The 20,038-nt window shown below is 38.4% G+C and overlaps 2 protein-coding genes across 2 annotated transcripts; both read right to left on the bottom strand.

Moving 5' to 3' along the window:
- Nucleotides 1-5,212: 5,212 nt before the first annotated feature.
- LOC116334251 (ADP-ribosylation factor-like protein 8B-A) lies at nucleotides 5,213-10,807 on the bottom strand. Its single transcript, XM_031757631.2, has 7 exons — nucleotides 10,548-10,807; nucleotides 7,388-7,468; nucleotides 7,215-7,288; nucleotides 7,027-7,120; nucleotides 6,830-6,897; nucleotides 6,261-6,331; nucleotides 5,213-6,166 (listed from the first exon to the last, which is right to left on the bottom strand). The coding sequence occupies exons 1-7, from the start codon at nucleotides 10,668-10,670 to the stop codon at nucleotides 6,117-6,119; spliced, it is 561 nt and encodes a 186-aa protein (XP_031613491.1). The 5' UTR covers nucleotides 10,671-10,807; the 3' UTR covers nucleotides 5,213-6,116.
- A 224-nt stretch (nucleotides 10,808-11,031) lies between these two features.
- Nucleotides 11,032-16,692, bottom strand: tnfrsf18 (tumor necrosis factor receptor superfamily, member 18). Its single transcript, XM_039611900.1, has 7 exons — nucleotides 16,529-16,692; nucleotides 16,209-16,331; nucleotides 15,982-16,113; nucleotides 15,358-15,466; nucleotides 15,199-15,269; nucleotides 14,919-15,041; nucleotides 11,032-11,945 (listed from the first exon to the last, which is right to left on the bottom strand). Exons 1-7 carry the CDS (start codon nucleotides 16,659-16,661, stop codon nucleotides 11,809-11,811), a joined length of 828 nt encoding a protein of 275 aa, XP_039467834.1. The 5' UTR covers nucleotides 16,662-16,692; the 3' UTR covers nucleotides 11,032-11,808.
- Between the last annotated feature and the right edge of the window lie 3,346 nt (nucleotides 16,693-20,038).

Below are 20,038 nucleotides of genomic sequence, written 5' to 3'. Positions count from 1 at the left end.
CGTTTCGTGGCATTCCAGATTTGTGCGCCAATAAGAAAGAGCCACAAGAGTGAAACTTTTAGTTTTCAAAACGAGAAATTATTTACATTTCGAAAGATGTAAAGTTGGAAAGGTCAGTTAAATGTAAATGTACTTAAAAAAAGGTAAAAAATGAATATTTTGTTCTATATCTTTAAACGCTTTCAAAGAGCCCAAGAATTAATGCGCTATTTTTATTGGTTAAGAATCCATCAATTAGAACATTATCGTAATTAAACGGTAAAAAATAAAGCTGTTTTGACTTATCCGCTGAAGACGAGCTGCAGAGCAACATTAATACTGAGTAATTACTATATGCATACAACCATACATATGCACGGCTTGGACTGTATGTAGGAGCTTGTACCTGATTTTACTGTATTACTACACTGAGTGAGTATGCTGACCTGTAAACTCCACCAAGGCTCACCTAATATAGATCTGATCACAGGTATAATCGGTTAGGTAATTGATAACAGCTGTGTGGAGCTTTTTGGTATATGTAGTCATGGTAAAAAAGAAAGTATATCCTGAAGTTTTACATATTAGAACATAACAATAATAATGATAACAACAACAATAATAATAATAATAATAATAATAATAATAATGAAAACCTGCTCCTTAGCAGTTCTTTAAACTTGGTCAATACAACCTCAGATGAATTTCAAAACATGCAATATTACACCTTGTCCTTATTTATTTCACAAAAACTAAGCCAAAATGCAGAAGCAGTGTGTGAAAAAGTAAATAAATACACCCTTACTGCTTCCATAGGAATTAAGAGGGAAAGTATCAACAAGGTGCTCATAATCAAATGCACTTGCTTAAGTGATCATTAGAAAGTGTGACCACCTCTACGAAAGCAAAGGTTTTCAATTAATTTCAATTCAATTTTATTTATATAGCGCCAAATCACAACAACGGTCACCTTGAGGCGCTTTATATTGTACAGTAGATCCTACAATAATACATACAGAGAAAAACCCAACAATCATATGACCCCCTATGAGCAAGCACTTTGGCGACAGTGGGAAGGAAAAACTCCCTTTTAACAGGAAGAAACCTCCGGCAGAACCAGGCTCAGGGAGGGGCGGCCATCTGCTGCGACCGGTTGGGGTGAGAGAAGGAAAACAGGATAAAGACATGCTGAGGATAAGAGAGACAGAGATTAATAACAGATATGATTCAATGCAGAGAGGTTTATTAACACATAGTGAGTGAGAAAGGTGACTGGAAAGGAAAAACTCAATGCATCATGGGAATCCCCCGGCAGCCTACATCTATTGCAGCATAACTAAGGGAGGATTCAGGGTCACCTGGTCCAGCCCTAACTATATGCTTTAGCAAAAAGGAAAGTTTTAAGCCTAATCTTGAAAGTAGAGATAGTGTCTGTCTCCCGAATCCAAACTGGAAGCTGGTTCCACAGAAGAGGGGCCTGAAAACTGAAGGGTCTCCCTCCCATTCTACTTTTAAATACTTTAGGAACAACAAGTAAGCCTGCGGAGCGAGACCCAAGTGCTCTAATAGGGTGATATGGTACTACAAGGTCATTAAGATAACATGGGGCCTGATTTTTTAAGACCTTGTATGTGAGGAGCAGGATTTTGAATTCAATTCTGGATTTAACAGGAAGCCAATGAAGGGAAGCCAAAACAGGAGAAATATGCTCTCTCTTTCTAGTCCCTGTCAGGACTCTTGCTGCAGAATTTTGGACTAATTGAAGGCTTTTCAGGGAGTTTTTAGGACTTTCTGATAATAATGAATTATAGTAGTCCAGCCTGGAAGTAATTAATGCATGAACTAGTTTTTCAGCGTCACTCTGAGACAGGATATTTCTAATTTTAGAGATGTTGCGCAAATGGAAGAAAGCAGTCTTACATATATGTTTAATATGTGCATTGAAGGACGTGTCTTGGTCAAAAATGACTCCAAGGTTCCTCACAGTGTTACTGGAGGCCAAGGTAATGGCATCCAGAGTAAGAATCTGGTTAGATATCATATTTTTAAGATTTTCAGGGCCGAGTACAATAACCTCAGTTTTATCTGAATTAAGAAGCAGAAAGTTAGCGGCCATCCAGGTCTTTATGTCTTTAAGACATTGCTGCAGTTTAACTAATTGGTGTGTGTTATCTGGCTTGATGGACAAATAGAGTTGGGTGTCATCAGCATAGCAGTGAAAATGTATACTATGTCTACTGCCTAAGGGAAGCATGTATAATGTAAACAGAATTGGTCCAAGCACTGAACCCTGTGGAACACCATAGTTGACCTTAGTGTGTGAAGAGGACTCTCCATTTACATGCACAAATTGGAGTCTATTAGATAGATATGATACAAACCACTGCAGTGCAGTACCTGTAATACCTACAGCGTGCTCTAATCGCTCTAATAGGATATTATGGTGAACAGTATCGAACGCTGCACTGAGGTCTAGCAGGACAAGCACAGAGATGAGTCCACTGTCAGAGGCCATAAGAAGATCATTTGTAACCTTCACTAAAGCTGTTTCTGTGCTGGGATGAGCTCTGAAACCTGACTGAAACTCTTCAAATAAGACTTTCCTCTGCAGATGATCTGTTAGCTGTTTGACTACTACTCTTTCAAGGATTTTAGATATGAAAGGAAGGTTGGAGATTGGCCTATAATTAGCTAAGAGAGCTGGGTCTAGAGATGGCTTTTTAAGTAAAGGTTTAATTAGAACCAGCTTGAAGGCCTGTGGTACATAGCCGATTATTAGAAATGGGTTGATCAGATTTAAGATTGAAGCATTAATTAATGGCAGGACTTCTTTGAGCAGTTTTGTAGGAATGGGGTCTAAAAGACATGTTGATGGTTTGGAGGAAGTAATTATTGAAGTTAACTCAGAAAAATCAATTGGAGAAAAAGAGTCTAAATGAATATCAGTGGTACTGAAAGTAGCTGTTGATAATGTTACATCTGTGGGATGATTATGGGTAATTTTTTCTCTAATGATTAAAATTTTATTTGTGAAGAAGTTCATGAAGTCATCACTAGTTAACACTAAAGGGATTGTTGGCTCAGTAGAGCTCTGACTTTTTGTCAGCCTGGCTACAGTGCTGAAGAGAAACCTGGGGTTGTTCTTATTTTCTTCAATCAGTGAAAAGTAGTAAGATGTTCTGGCTTTGCAGAGGGCTTTCTTATAAAGCAATAAACTATTTCTCCAGGCTAACTGATGATCTTCTAAATTTGTGAAACACCATTTCCTCTCCAGCTTACAAGTCATCTGCTTTAGGCTACGTGTTTGAGAATTATACCACGGAGTCAGGTACTTCTGATTTGAGGCTTTAGTTTTCACAGGAGCTACAGTATCCAGAGTCGTACGTAGTGAAGAGGCAAAATTATTAACAAGATAATCGACCTCTGTTGGAGTAGCGTTCAGATAGCTGCTCTGCTCTGTGTTGGTACAGGGCATTGAAGATGATAACAGTGGGTGGATTATATTCTTAAACTTAGTTACAGCACTTTCAGAAAGACATCTACTGTGATAAAGTCTACTCTCCACTGCTGTGTAATCAATTATTGTAAATGTAAATGTTATCAGGAAATGATCAGACAGGAGAGGGTTTTCAGGAAACACTGTTAAATGTTTAGTTTCTATGCCATATGTTAAAACAAGATCTAGAGTGTGGTTAAAGTGGTGGGTTCTTCTATATTTTGAGAGAAGCCAATTGAGTCTAATAACAGATTAAATGCCATGTTGAGGCTGTCATTCTTAGCATCTACATGAATGTTAAAATCACCCACAATAATTATTTTATATGAGCTGAGCACTAAATCAGATAAAAAGTCTGAGAAATCAGACAGAAACTCTGTGTGAGGCCCAGGTGGACGATAGATGATAAAAAATAAGACTGGTTTCTGAGTTTTACAGCTGGGGTGGACAAGGCTAAGCATCAGGATTTCAAATGAATTAAAAGTCTGTCTTGGTCTTTCTGATTAATAGGCTGGTGTGAAAAATTGTTGCCATACCACCCCCTCAGCCTGTGATTCAAGGTTTCTGGTAGTTAGATTGACTCGGGGTTTTGGCAAGTACATTGATTGATTTGGCAGATTTTAACAAACATAAAGAAATTAATCAACAATAATGTTAAAGAAGTAATTGTTGCTGAAGATCATTTCCAAATAATCTCAAATTCATCGTTCTATATTGCTAACTTTACCAGGAGTGGACATCCCAGCAAATTCACCCAATGGTCAAATGATGTAACGCCAAGAGAAACTGCAAAATACACCTCAGACTCTACAGTACTCAGTATGTCAAATATAAAAGTTCATGACCGTACAATTTAAAAAAAAGACAGAACAAATAAGGTTTGTTTATAAGGGTTCCCATGACTAAGGTTTGCAACGTTACAGCTGAACAAAACACAGGATTTCTAAAACAATGTCCTTCAGACAGATAAGACCAACATGGAAATGTTGGCCCTGCACAGCACTACGTTTGACAAAAGTCAGATACCCTACACCAACTGCCAAACACAGTGGTGGCAGGTGATAACTTGAAATTGTTGTGCAGCCACAGGATCTGGGAACGTATTCTCTGAGTCAACCATGATCTCTTCATTACTCTAAAGTATTTTAAAGTCAGATGTGAAGTCAGCGGTCTTACAGGTAAGACTTGGCTGAAACTGGGTCATGCGACAGCAGCAAACCTACAACAGTGGCGCTGAAAAGGGATCAAGGTGTTGCAATGGGATCTTAAGAGATTTGTACATAAGCACATGCAGGCAAACCTTAATAAAGAAATAAAAACCCACAACGATGATGAAGTCACAGAAAATAGTTACTTCAAGATAATATTTTAAAGTTGTTCTACAAGCTGCTGAATCATGGCGTGTAATTAGTTTTCACACTCCTTCTGCATTTCGGCTTAGTTTTTGTTAAATAAATAATGACACAGTGCAACATGTCATGTTTTGTAGTTCATCTGAGGTTGTATTGACCTCATTTTAAGACCTGCTAAGGAGATTATTTTTATCCTGTCCTGATACATAAGTTCTTTCCACTGAAAGAGGGCGCACCTTCTTTTCACCATGACTGTAGCACTTCAGACAAAAGAACATATTTATGTTTTCCCCCACCCCCATACAGTGACTGTTGTTTTGATGGATACATTCTGTTCAACTAGGTAGAATATCACACCAAAGGACAAGGGAAAAACAAAACAGTGTTTAAATTAAAAAGCATGCCTTTTTTTATTCCTAGAATACAGTGAATTGGTGTTTTTATGATGTTACTGTAGGCACACCTTGCATGCTGCTTTGCTTCAGAGAAGAGACACTGCACAAGGCACTTTAAATCCTGCCTCTCTCTCAGCTTTGAGGCAGCACAAAAGGACATTGTTCCACTGAGGCTAATTACAAATAGAGGCCAATATGAACCACACAACCCCATACAGTGTTGCTTTTAGTACATTCAGAACTTTAAATAGAATCATATATTCATACACACACATCCCACATCAGTAAAAATCATACTAGCTTGATATTTGTACAGACCTGCTTCAACTGACTCGCTTAAATGCACATTTTCTAAAACAACTGGCATGTCTTTGAAAGGAGAAAACCTGATCAAGGGAAGGCTGACAGTCAAGATGATCACAGAGCCGAGCTAGGCAGAAAGAGGAAAACCTGTGTGTTCACATCAGCTGTTTTAAGCATCATATCTGACTGTCTGAAGAACAACATCATACTGTGAGATCTGCTGAACTGAATAAACCCTCCTAGAAGAAGGTGATGTTACAGCAACAAGGGTAACAAACTACCTGGCAGCATCAATTGTGTAATGCCTGAAGACACAAAAAGGTAGCTCAAAAATAGTTTCTCACTCCCAATTAAAGTACAGCTTTACAAGATGTATAATGCCAATTTCTTCAGAATTGTTGTAGTGCATTGTTGGGATTTGTTTAAGAATCAAAAAAAAGGTAAAATGCCAAAAAAAAAAAAGTCACACAAGCAAAACAGTACAGCACGGTGAAGTGCAGGTGAAGATACGACTGTACATCATTGCAGAGTGATGAGGATGTGACATGACGGTAACATGGCAATAACAGCTGGAAAACAACTTGGCTTTTTTCAGCTCCTGCGTGACTTTGAGTGCTGGATCAGCCATTGAAGTGTGATATCTGCAAATAAATAAATAAATAAAAATATGCAGGGTCAGATTTAGCACTGCAACAAAGAAATCAAACGATTGTAAGAAATAATGCCACAACTTACCAATGTTGTCTTTCTCTTTGCAGGAAATAGAGTAACAGCATATCTCCCTGTCCTGGATAGCTGACAGATTCCTAGAAAGGTAAAGAATAATATATATATGTAAGATAAGCTTGAAATAATCCCCTTATGCTTATGGACAAAGTTTATTGTAGTGAGCTGAAGCTAAAAAAAACACCCACCCCTACATTTTAAGACAATTTAATTTAAAGTAAAGGTCCATAGAGCAGATTTATTTCCCTTTCACCAGTCAGCCATACAAGCCCTGCAATGGCCCTAAAAAACCCCCAGGGGGCGTCCTCACCACAGTTTGAAAATCATTGCGTTAAAGTAGTACTAGTACCAGTCTCAGCACATGTTTGACAACTTGACAGCAGAGGGAACAAGTAAACTTATAGCTGGATATAAATAAAGACAGTTCCCCTTTACAGAGAGATATACATGAGGAAAGGATCCTAATGGTTCTTTGAAAAACAAAACATGATGAGACAAACTGCGAACGCTTCTGATAGAAAGAACCTACAACACATTGATGAAAAGTTGAAATGCCTTCAAGATTTTTCCAAACTTACATTTTCTCAATGAGCTGCTTCTCATCTAGTGCAGTGGGGAGATCCCTTTTGTTACCCAGTACCAAAACCTAAAAAGGGGCAAGTTAAATTTGAACTCTGAAACTCCAGTGGAGTAATCAAGAGAAGTCACACACAGATCTCTGTTACTACTTCTGAAATCACACAGATATCTAAATTGGTTTAAGTGGAACACTTACGGGAATTCCTTGCAACTGAGGTTTGTCTAATAAATTATGAAGCTCATTTCTCGATGCCTCCACCTTTTCTCGATCTGCTGCGTCAACCATGTACCTTGACAAGATCAAAATCAAAATTAGTCATCATTGACAACAATAGTGTTTGCTTTATGACACAAAAGGTATGAAAGGCAGTCGAGGATACTCACACAATTGCATTAACTCCCCGACAGTACCGCTCCCACATGCTCCTGAACCTCGGCTGCCCTCCTATATCCCAGATCTACAGAATTAAGACCAAACCTTTAGATATTTTTTCCTAAAACCACTCTGGGGATGTTTTTTATTTTATCAGTTGTGACAGATTAGATTAAAACTGAACCTTGATCGTGACATTTCCTTTAGTGACCTTCCTCATGTTGAACCCGACTGTAGGAATCATATCTTCACTGAAATGCCCAGACTGAAAGGAAAGACAAGTATATGATTTATTAAAAGAAAAAAAAAAGGCATTTCAAATGCACATTTTGCAACATCTGCACTATATAATCAAGTATAACAGCGTAACTGGTCACTCACATACATACTTTATGTGTGCTGCACTAACTTCCCAAAAAAACAGGAGTCATATACATCAAGCTGTGTGCTTTTAAGAAATGCATAGCAACATGCTGCATGGGAATACACCCTGCGATTACAAATGAAGTGGCAGTTCTAAGAAACGTTTATAAGTTTTTACATTTAAAATTCAAGTGGCCTTTAACAAGCAATTTATAACTTATGGTAGCTTATGAAAGCGGGACTGACATAACGCCATAACCGCAGCTGAAGATTCATTCATGAGGAATAATCCAATCGTAAAAGTGTTTTCACTGAGTCTTTACTGCAGAGGAGGAAGGGACTATAAAAAGTAAAACATTCAAAGTTGACTCTAATTTGAGTATCATAAAAGAAAAAAAAATAAACAGAGTGAATCATTTTAGTGAAATGACAATAAAATCAAATGTCTGGGTTTATTTGTGAATGGGCTTTTGCGAATGCTTTGTGTAAGGTTCAGTGGAAAGAAAAATGTGTCTGTGTATGAAAAATCAGTGGAATTTCCCTTTTAAGTTTGCAAGCTGCAGATATCCTTCTCCATGCTTTGTAAACCTGCACTGCCGGGTGCATGAACATTTCACAGCACATGACTCGCCAGAGTCACCTGACAAAGCTAAGTGGAAATGAGTGCAACGGTCTTATGACTGAGAAAGGCGGAACCATCCCTGCATAGCTACTCATGCACTCTATTGTCAGTGTCTGGTAGGGTATTTTTTTCATTTACTCAGCGTAAAGGAAGGGGAAGAGTACTTTCCAACCCCAAAAACCTTGATATCACCAGATAAATGTGGGCGCCAAAAATATTTCTATAGAGATGTTGTGTTCTCGGCAGTAAATGCCTGATAAAAATCTGCTTTTTTCAGCTCATCAAGATTGACAGCTGCCTGAAAAAGAACTTACACTCATGCAGCACGCATATATATAACCTCAGCACAATTCAGTGTTTCTTTAAAGTGTTTCAACTGTGCAAGTCGGAGTCCTTAGAAAGAATTACTTTTACTTTAACCTAATTTAAAAAAATATATTCTTTTTTTTAAAAAAACAACTTTGACAACTTCCAGTAGCTGAGTGTTTGCCTAACAAAAAGGACCAACACCTAAATATATACTGTTTAAAACTGAGCTCACATAATAGTAGAATACCAATGTTGAATTAGTGGCCAGAGCAAATAAATGATTGAGAATTTTTTTGAAAGCAGAGGTTGTACATCATCAATACACTGACTGTCACCTAGTAAAACTGATTAAAAACATAAAAATACACCAGCCAGAAACCAGAATGCCAAGTTTTGCAGAGGAAGTGCACACTTATTTTTAACTCTGGCAGCGTAGATAAGACATCTCAAGCGCACGAACATTTTTAAAAGAGCTTCCTCTAACATCCCGGTAACATATCTCTTCGAAAATTGATTACTCATCCATACTTTGGATGACAACTGTTACATACACACACACACACACAAGATGCACATTAGAGAAAAGTACAGAATGAATGAATCATGACTGATCTGAAGCTATTTAATTTTAAGGCTGCACCAATCAGACCTTGCCTGCGCCAGATACATTTAATCTGATTGGTTATCTGACAGCTGATGGAGTAAAAGGCATGCCTGCAACCTGTTGTCACCCTCACTAGGGCCCCCCATATGTGAAACTAAAACAACCAAAGGTTTGGGGAAAAAAAGAAAGAAGCCTATTTTAGCAATAATAGGGCAACCTGGATTGCCCCACCAGTCTTTGAGAAATAACTGCAAAGTTGCATGAGAAACCAACACCCCTACCAAGAAGCTACAGTCTGCTTTTGTGTCTTTTTCACATAAGTGCAGAAATGTCTTCTCCTTGTGTTTACGTGTGCTTGACTTAAGTGCAGTGTTAATCTAGTCCCCTTTTTAGATGTGTCATGGAAATCTGACACTGCTTTATAATCTCACATTTAAGCATTAATACTACAGAAACTGAGAAGCTGACTTTTCTAAATACAAGAAAACAAATATAAAAAATAAAGAAGATAACCCACCCAGACTCTGCTAGTTGTCCTCATGATTTTTTCTGTGTATTTAGTTTAAAGTGGAAACCAGTCGTGCAAAAAAGTGATCATCTGCCAAAAAGTGATTTGTGTTTATGTTTTTATGTGCAATATATTTGCTTAGATTGGTAAAAAGGCTGGAGTCGAGATCACTGCTTGCAGAAAATGTTATGTTATAGATGAAAAACAAAGTTATTGTGGTACATTTATCAATCCCCTCTTGGAAACATCTCAATTAAAAAGCCATTTTAATCTCTAAGACTTTTGACCTGCATAAATAACGGACATATAAAAGTCTGTGACTGCATCTTCTACCTTGATGCAAGAATGTGGTTTCTGGCTGAAAGAACTTGACAAGAGAGAGTTTTGAGAAATGCCTCACAAATCATAGGCCAACAATTCATTTACATCAGTTTAAACACTGGCAATCATTTTTTTGGCAGATGATCACCTTTGAAAGTACACCTGCATAACACTGGTGCAGGGGACCTGTACTACAATGACACACGTTCATATGACCATAAGTGATCCTTCCAGTTTGGCTGCACCACTGTCAACAGTTACTGTCAGCGTGTTATTACCTTTACTTCCTGGTGACTAAAGCACCCCAGACAGCTTTTAACTCCTTGGTGTAAAACGATGTCAAATACTGTTTTTGAGCTTTGGAGTTTAGACCATAACACTGCCTCTTACTAGCCGGTAAGCTGCAAAATTAAACAGCTAAACAAAAAACAGCAACTCCTCTTGACTGCGGCTGTGTTTTATGGATGCTGGCTCCACCAACAGAGTAAAGCAACCCCGAGAGAACCGGACAGTGTTTAGCCCACTTCTAGCTTAGTAACCTCTATGCAATTATGCGAGCTAAGGCTGTTAGCCGTATCCTAGCAAGGCGGCTAGTAGCAGAGCAGCTGGAGACTTACAGCGATCACGTTTACAAATGTTGTTTTCCCCGAGTACTGCAGGCCGACCAGCGTCAACTCCATCTCCTCCTTCCAAAACAGAGACTTGATCCAGTCCAAAAGCCGGTTTATTAGTGCCAGCATCTTGAGGTCGGTGGTCAGCGCTCCCCTGGTGGTGTACCTGTTTCGTCTCCCTCCCTGTCAGATGTGGCGTTTTTCCAGTAGGGAAGGGAAGAGGGACAAAAGCAGCTGTCATATGACCGCTCAGCCAAAACGTGCCCACCAGCGCCCCCGCAGGGACGCAGAGGAAGTGCACCCTTTGTGGAACCCCCCCACTGTTTACGTTCTTTTTGTTGATAAGAACTTTTTTATGAACAGAAAAACAACTGCCACACGTTTATTATAGCATATCCTGGCCTGCACGTCACAGGAACACTACAAAAAACCACTGCCACTGAAGGTGAGACATTATTATTTATTATTGCATTTATACAGTTTTTTGCCATTACATTTTTATCACATCACATTTTTAAAAGTCATTATAACAGAAAAAAATATTTTAAAAAATAATTTATATTTATAAATGAGTCATTATGCAGTTACAAAAGAAATATATATTTATAAAAGAAACAATCATGTGTTGTTGCAATTAATAAATATCCAGTTAGAGCTTGACTGTTAGAGAAAGCTTTTGACAAACTTTAACAATGTTTTAAAAAGCAGTTCTTGTAATGACAAAATGTGTACAGATTTTTCATTAATCATCTGATAGATAAAGAAAAGAAAAATGACTAAAACCACTTAATTTATTCTCATTACAATTTATCTGTTTTGCTATACTACAGAAACAAAATAAATTAACTCTACCTACCTAAAACATTCCCAACAGTGTGTTTATTTGCAGTATAATAAGCATTAAAAACTTGTGTAGCTCATCTAAAACTCATGCCAGAAGGGCACAACTGCAAGGCCAACCTCAGAGACAAACACCTGTGTTACACACCAAACTGCAATACTCTTGAATATTCAGCAAGAAACCATCTATTTCGAGTATAGACTTGAGATAAAATCACTACCACATCAAAGTGAGGTTTTAAATGTGAATTCATTCATATTTAAGTGTGTTTCTGCTTAGGTCATGGTAAAGATCAAAAGGGATCATCAAACCTGTTCTACAAATGTTTTTCACTTTCCCTCCTAGATCCTGTGCACTGATGTCAAGCGAGATATTTTACACCTTTAATTTTTAGCATAGTGGCTGTAATTGAACAGAGTTATAATATCATCTTAAAATAATGCTTTCCAGTTCACAACTGTGACTTTCCTTGGATCCATCCTGGACAAACTGAAGCCCGCTCTCTTCCTTTGGTAGGTGAAAGTCACTGATGTTAGTAGGGACAGCCAGCATGGGTTTGTGGTCTAAATCAAGGAGAGAATTATTACCATCAATGTTTTAGTTGAAATATGACATTATTTCCTTGCTGCACACCTACACATTCGATAATAAACATCACACATTTCATTGCTGCCACCCCCATTTTCCACTTCACTTTCTATTAGCAGGAAGTCACAGGAGTTTTCTGATTTGTTTACCTCAAATGATCCTTCACAACTATGCTCAATAGCACCGAAATGCAACATTTTAGGGGAACAGAGGCAGATTTATCATAAACATTTCACTCCTGTGAAACAGAAACATCAGACAGGAGTCGATCCAAAGAAGAAGGTGCTGCTGCACGTAAAAACAATTGTTCATTAATTACTTTCCATGTAACTAAAGTATAATACATTGAACTCCATCCAATGCCTTACAGATGTTCTATAGTGCAATATGTTTTAGACAAATAAGTGGTATAACCTTAATCACTTTTCACAGTGACTCTCACGTGCGGTTTCATATTTTGAGAAATGGGAGCAAGATAAGCAGACTTTTATTTTTATTTTTAACAGAAGGACATCATGGCTAGAGTTTGATTATCCATCAGCTTTGTAACTGTATGAAAGGTTTTATCACGATGTGCTCACCTTTTTTTCAAAGTTAGGCTAGTTATGTGATTTTTAAGATCAACCTTTAATTATTATTAACTTAAAGAGAGGTTTGGTTTTTTTAATATTCCCAAGCCAGACTTAAAACATGTCCAGTTTGATTGAGTTTTTTGCCCTGTAGTGGACACCATGCACTCAAGGGTTTAAATGTCTTTAATGTAAAACACAACTAATAGATCCATCCATTCATTTTTCCTCTTGCTTATCCAAGAAGAGGGCACAGCTAACAGATATATTTATAAAAAACTTCCCACTTTATAAACTGCATTAATGCAACTGTTAATTTTTTGCTACAGAATTTTTGTATTTATGTGTTTGACTAAATCTGCCTTAGAGGATTTCGAAAAAAAAGAAGAGGAAAAAGAAGTGACACGTGTGCACATTGAAACTGAAGTATGCACATGCTTGCATAGGTACACACACTATAACACCAGTTTCCGCTCCCTCACAAAATAACACCAATACAACCACAATCCTACAAACGCACAAACAAACAGACACATAAACAGGCGTAGTAGTAACCTACTTTAGCAAGCATAAAATCATCACATAATTTGCCTGATTACATCCTGATTCTGCTCTTCTAGGCTATCAAATTATAATTATATTCCAATGTGAATCAATATTTTTTTTAGTAAAGTGATATATAGTGCAGTGATGTTCATAATATCACTGCTACTCAAAGTATTCCCTGCAGTAATGCTAATCAGAGCCATGTTCATGTTTTTTTGTTTTTTGTTTTTTTTTGTGGTGCAACAAAAGGTTTTGATTGATATTCCAGAAGGTGACAGCCATATTTCCACTACAATCACCTATTTTAGTTTTATGTAGAGTTGGATGTCTCAAGACCGGTCTTGGTCTCGACACCGGTCTCGAGACCACTTTTACGTGGTCTTGGTCTTGTCTTGGTCTCGACGGACTTTGGTCTTGGTCTTGTCTTGGTCTCGGATCCCTCGGTCTTGTCTTGGTCTTGCTGTCTCGGTCTTGCTGTCTCAGATCGACATAGTGGTCGGGAGATTTGGAGTCAACAGTATCCATGATACACAACGTAACGTTCGATAATATGTCATGCGCAAAAGCATCAGCTCAAAGAGCCGTGCTTAGAGAGTGCTTTGTAGTGAATCAGAAGAGTCGACTCCCATTGAGCGAGAGCCGGCTCCTCACTTAATTTCCTTTCGCTGCTCAGCTCTCACACAGTGGCTCAGCTATGCTCCAATCCCTCCATATTGTGGCCGAGGATATAGGATAATATCATTATGTGAAAAACAGAGAGGGTGAAAGACGCGACAGTCAAGTGGAGCGTGTGTCTGTCTACTGTCTCTAATGAGTGAGACAGTAGACAATGGTGAGGAGGGCTGTGTGAGTGCTTCGCAAAAACACATAAATATGCCTGACACCCATAAACGAAGCAGCATCTGGCTGCAGTTTAAAGACTTTTTTGTCTTGGTCTCGTCTCGACTTTGTCTTGGTCTTGACTCGGTCTGTCTTAGTCTTGGTCTCGATACCCTCTGGTCTTGGTCTTGGTTTAGGCGGTCTTGACTACAAGTCTAGTTTTATGATGTGATATTTAAAGGTATGACATTTTAAAAAAAGAAAAGAAGAAAAGACAGTGTTGTTATATAAAAAGAGTGCTCAGAAGATTACTCCATACTAGCACAGAGTGATCTCCTGAGCATTCTTCTTATATATATAGGTTGCATTTGTGGTTGATGTATATTCCACAGCATAATCTGTAGACAGACAAGAATTGAAACCACAGCATTAATCACAATATTTCATCTTTTGCTAGTTCTGTTAAATGCCTTCTCAGCTTCTCTCAACTTACGCTGACATGTCTGGCATTTTTCACATCTATCAAAGATGTTATGAAGTTGTGAGAAATGTCCCTCTGGACAGGCTTTGCAGGCAAATATAGAAGTGTCCACTATAGTGTCCAGTAACTGACTACTATAGTAGCTGTAGTGCATAAAGTTCTATAGCCAACTGCCACCGTGGGAATTTAGATTAGTCCTTTTGCAGTTAAGTAGCAACATAAAGTACAAAAGAACTGTTATTGTACTGATTAATTTAGATCTCTTATCCAATGATCAGCATTTGAATCTTCCTTTTTTTTCTACTGTTGATACATCACAAAAACATTAATGAAAATAATTCTGGGAAGTTCCCATTATGATGGTGTTTTTAAAAGGAGCAGTAGCATTAATATTTAGGTTGAGTCACATCAGTTTCTTCTGTTAATGAATGTTTATTTTGATTGTTTAAATGTCACATGTGGTTTTCTGAAGGAAATCTCGCCATGCCAGTGATTCCACTTTGACATACTGATATGATTTTCCATGAACTTACTTGCTGTGTGAATCCTTAGGTACTTTATACATGTGTAGGACATGAACAGAAAGAGGCTGAGAGAGAGCAAAATGACACTAATGCCAAGGATCACATGAATGAAGGTTCCATCGTCTTTGGGCTCTGGTGAAAAGTCAAATCATAGTTAAGTTTCTTGTACACGTATTCACCTGCAGCATATTGTCACTATGTTTTGTTGTAGCGTATCACAAGTGTTACATGCTGAGGAATCAACAAATTACAGCCTGTGTCAATAAAATATGTGACTATGTGTACGTACCGGGTCTGTCACAAATGGAGTTGTGTGTCCTGTTCCCTGAAAACTTTTCAGGAAATCCCAGCACGCTGCACCTGTTTAGCACAAAGCTTTTACATCACTGGCATGTTCATGACTTCTTTTACTTAACGCTGTGGCAGAACCTGCTAAAATCGAGCTTACTGTGTCAGTGGTGTGCAGCCATTCTTTTGCACATCGAAATATTCCTTTTCGCCACATATGGCCTCACACTCATACGAATATTCTATCACCCTTGCATTCGAGGAGACGACTGGAACGAAAGAAAGAAATACTATTTCAGTACACATGAAAGATACTTTGGAGGGGATATTTGTGGTTACAGGATGACTGATTTTGTCAGCTTTGGTGGTCCTGTGACTTATCGTCAGTTTCAGCTGTGAGGTCAAACATGAGTCAAGTGATGTCACACAAGTTTTATGAGTTTATATCTAATGACCTATAGTAAGGACTGCAACTTAAGACAAAACCTTTGCTAAACACTCTTGACATTATGAACAGCTCCTCCTTTACCCACTCATGAATCACCTGATCAGTAGGCTCAGGTTGAACAGCAGACATGGAATAAAATTACAAATTTAAAAAATTCTTTCACATGGATCTGTTTTAAATAGCATGTAATGATAAAAATGTCTTGACTTTTAAACGTCCACAATTACACAGATGCAAAACGGTGATTGGTATATACACTGCAATAGTCAAACCAGTTTTTGTGGCAGTATATATATTTTATTTGCAGCTGTAAAAACTCAAAATGTCCATTCTTACCTGTCCTTTTCAGTCTCTCTCCTGTGACGCATTTGTCTTCCACACAAGTCGAACAGATGCTGTTGGAGCACAGGAAACCATCGACACAACTACAGGTTGCGTTTGTGGTTGATTTACATTTCACAGCATAATCTGTAGACAGACAAGAATTGAAACCACAGAATTCAACGCAATATTTTATCTTTTACTAGTTCTGGTAAATGCCTTCCCAGCTTCTCTCAACTTACGCTGACATGTCTGGCATTTTTCACATCTGTCAAAGATGTTATGAAGTTGTGAGAAATGTCCCTCTGGACAGGCTTTGCAGGCAGTTTGTTGGCTCTCAGAGCAAAATTCTTCTACATAAGTGCCTTTAAAACCAGGAACAAGTTAAAATCAGCGACTTTCAGTATTTTTCACAGAATCTTGAACAAAACAGTTCAGCTTAACCACATAATCTGATAATTACATCAAACAGATCACTACTGTAATAATTAGATCAAACTAATCAAAACATTAGATTAAAAGACACTCATCTTATTTTTTAGAAGGTTAATTTTTTTTTTACCTGGGGGACACATGTCACAGCACCGTCCATTTATCTTAGTCTGTTGATTACCGCAGCTTTTAACGCATCCTATAGTCCAAAACGTCAGCACAAATAATGGTATAAGTGCCATGGAGAGGTTCAGGTGAATCATTGTGTCCAGTGCTCTGCGTGTGCTTATAGGTTTTTATATCGGTGGCTGACGTCAGCATGACAGAGTGTGACTGTGTAGTCAGGAAGTGAAAGACCACTAGTAAATACAGAGCACTTCACGAACACGCTAAACTGAAAAAAAAATTAGCTTAGTTCAGCTTTTTTTTAACTGCTGTAAATTTACCAGATGACTTGCTATTTTATTTTATTGTATAATTGAACTGGGTAAAGCTGTACTTCTAAGCTTATCTACAGTGAAGCTGTTTGATTTATCCAAAGCAGACAACATTTAATGCTTGTTGTCAACACTAATATATATCTTTCCTCTAAGAGACTTTCCTGTAAAAGCATGTGTCGGAGGAGCTAGTTTTCGAACACATGCAAGAACATCTCAAACACTCCTGAAATAATGTCACACTCTCACAAATGACAGGTGACAAATTTCATGTGACAGCCTCTTTTTGTTTATGACAGCTTCTTTCCTAGATTCCACTCCTCTGTGGTGCTCACTATGGCTGTACAATATACCTGTTTATTAGGTATACCTGTTCAGTAGCTTGATAATGCAAATATCTAATTAGCCAATTAAATGGCAGCAACTCAATGTTGATATATAGACATGGTCAAGAAAACCTGCTGAAGTTTAAATCAAGCACCAGAATGTGTGAGAAAGGTGACTTAACATCCGGGGTCTGACAGGCTGGTCTGGGTATTTCAGAAACTTCTGATCTGCTAGAATTTTCCACACAGCCATTTATAGGGTTGACAGATTAAAAACGATAATTGCTCGTTACACCCAAAATAAGAGCAACTCTGAAAGCACAACACATCAATTTTTGGACTATAGCAGCAGAAGACTACACCACATGCTACTCTTCTTAAGAACAGAGGCTACAGTTCACGGGGGTTCACAAAAATCAGACCTGGTCTGATGAGACTTGATTCCTTCTGCACTGTTCAGATGGTACGGTCAGAATTCAGTGTAAACAACGTGAAAGGAACTATTCTGTCTTGTATCTACAGGTCAGGCTGGTGGTTATGCGATGTTTTGGGGATTATGCTCATGGCACACTTTGAGCCAAATACCAACTGAGCATAGTTTAAATGCCACAGCCATAGTGTTGCCGTAGTGTTGCTGCCTTTATAACCAGAGTGTACCCATCTTCTGCTGGCTGCATCCTACGAGATGATTCGCCATGTCACAAAGCTCAGTTCATCTTAATCTAGTTTCTTGAGCATGACAATGAGTTTATAGTGCCTTTGGGATATGGTGGAACAGAATTTATATTATGGATGTTCAGCTGACAAATCTGCAGTAACCATGCTGCCAGGAGGTTTGCACAGTCCTTCACTGTGGGGCCAGGCAACATGTGCACTGGAACCTGAACATGTGGAGGAGCAATATGTTTAGCAATGAGTCCAGATTTTGTCTGTGGAAACTGTCTTGTACGAACAAAAGGTACAGAAGAACACTATGTTCTTTGTGCACAGATAAAGTTTCCTGTTAGGTTTTTTTTTTGTGTGTGTCGGGGGGGTGGAGGATCACACTGATGATGTAGAAAGGAAGATGATGATGATGTAGAAATCTTTAAAAAATAACTCACAAAAGCTATATACTTGGCTTTATAGGTATAAAGTACAGAGCTGTGTTGCTCTCCTTTGTGTTTTCTCTCCAAAGGTGTTCATTAATTTTGTTTATTTAGTTTTTTTCCCTATAGTATTTATCTAATGCCAATACATTTTACTGGATAAGATGTATGTGTCTTTAGTACTATGCAAAGCCATACAGTGGTATGGCTTGTAGACTAGAAATCTATGAAGGTCTGCCACTTAACATCAGAGGCTGAAACCTCAGATTGCTGTCTGTGGGTATGTTTCCTGTCGTTTTTAGTGTGGTTGAAACACTCAAGTGATCTGCACGTCATATCTTCCACTTCCACTTCAACTGGTCATTCTAACACAATGGTTATTGAATTTTAGCGATTTAAACTTCAAATATACACTACCGGTCAAAAGTTTTAGAACGCCCCAATGTTTCCAGTTTTGGTTCAGGGTGCCTCTCACTCTGTCACCGACCCGGTATCCAGCAAAAAGGCCACAGGCCATCACACTTCCTCCTCCATCTTTGACAGTTGATGCCACACGCAGTGCAACCATCCTTTCACCTACTTGACGGCATACAAAGATCCTGCTTGATCAACCGAAGATTACAAATTTTGATTCACCAGTCCATAATACCTTCTTCCCATCTTCAGTAGTCCAGTGGTGGCGTTTCATGGCCCATGCGAGCCTCTTTGTCTTATTCTGACGCTTTCTTGTTGCAACTCGTCCTGTCAAACCTGCAGCTCCAAGTCTTCACAGTTGAAACTGAGACTTGCTTACTGCGACCAGTTTTGGTCAAGTTACTTGAAAATAGTTTTAGTAACTAATTACTGATTACTTCTCCAAAAACGTAATCTCGTTACTTTACTGATCACTTATTTTCAAAAGTATTTAGTTACTTTATTGCTTAATTACTTTTTAAAAAGTATATGCAACATTCTCTGACTGGAAAAAATTTGTTTAACATTTAAACCTATTTTCTACCAAGTCCTGTTGTTCTTAAATCTTTTTTCACCTGTTTAGCAGGAGTGGGACCGGTGGAGGTTTGCCCTGTGCCGCAGCAGGTAATGTCAGTGGGGGGATCCAGGGGTTTCTCTGTGAATTTCACATTCCCGTGGCAGCGTGCAAGGTACTGTCTCAGATTTGAAGTTTAATCTTTCACTGTAGAAAAAAGTTTGTTCCCACGCTGAGTGTACAGCAGACGCTAATATTTTTGTCACCTTTTACAGAATCAAACTCAAAGTAATGTCAGTACTTCCAAGCTTTAAACGCTGCATGGTCGTACTCTCTCCCGCACTCCATATTATCTGTAGTTGCTCTACATACGTCTGGTGCTACCACGGACGTCGCACGCTCATACATCATTGTCATGAGGCGCTCTCACAAACAACATCACAGTTTAGTAACGCAGTAATGCAGCATGCTTACAGGAAAGTAACAGTAATCGAATTACTTTTTTGCAATAGTAAACCCTTACTTTACTCGTTACTTGGAAAAAGTAGACGGATTGCAGTAACACATTACTTTCGACGCATTACTGACCATCTCTGACTACAACCAATATTAATCTGTGCTTGAGGCTGTTATCGTGTGAGCCGCCTATCAGGCAAGATGGTAACTCTCAGAAGCTTGTTCTCTGATTCAGTTGTGGTTTGGGGTCTGCCAGACCTCTTCCTGTTAGAGTTTACCCCAGTTTCTGAGTGCCTTTTTTTAATAAAGGAAACCATACTAACTGACACTTGAAGGGTTATGACGGTCTGTCTCTCTCTTGTTAAT

This window comes from Oreochromis aureus, linkage group 5 (assembly GCF_013358895.1).
Source record: "Oreochromis aureus strain Israel breed Guangdong linkage group 5, ZZ_aureus, whole genome shotgun sequence".
Classification (NCBI taxonomy): Eukaryota; Metazoa; Chordata; class Actinopteri; order Cichliformes; family Cichlidae; genus Oreochromis; species Oreochromis aureus.
This window is presented reverse-complemented; position numbering and strand designations above follow the sequence as displayed.

Coding starts and splice junctions, on each gene's coding strand:
- LOC116334251 (XM_031757631.2), bottom strand. CDS start 10,670: ATGCTGGCACTAATAAACCGGCTTTTGGACTGGATCAAGTCTCTGTTT. Junction 7,469..10,547: donor CATTTGTAAACGTGATCGCT/GTAAGTCTCCAG, acceptor CTTTCCTTTCAG/TCTGGGCATTTCAGTGAAGA. Junction 7,121..7,214: donor CGGGGAGTTAATGCAATTGT/GTGAGTATCCTC, acceptor GATCTTGTCAAG/GTACATGGTTGACGCAGCAG.
- tnfrsf18 (XM_039611900.1), bottom strand. CDS start 16,661: ATGATTCACCTGAACCTCTCCATGGCACTTATACCATTATTTGTGCTG. Junction 16,332..16,528: donor CTGTGACATGTGTCCCCCAG/GTAAAAAAAAAA, acceptor CTGGTTTTAAAG/GCACTTATGTAGAAGAATTT. Junction 15,270..15,357: donor GGCTGCACACCACTGACACA/GTAAGCTCGATT, acceptor TGTGCTAAACAG/GTGCAGCGTGCTGGGATTTC.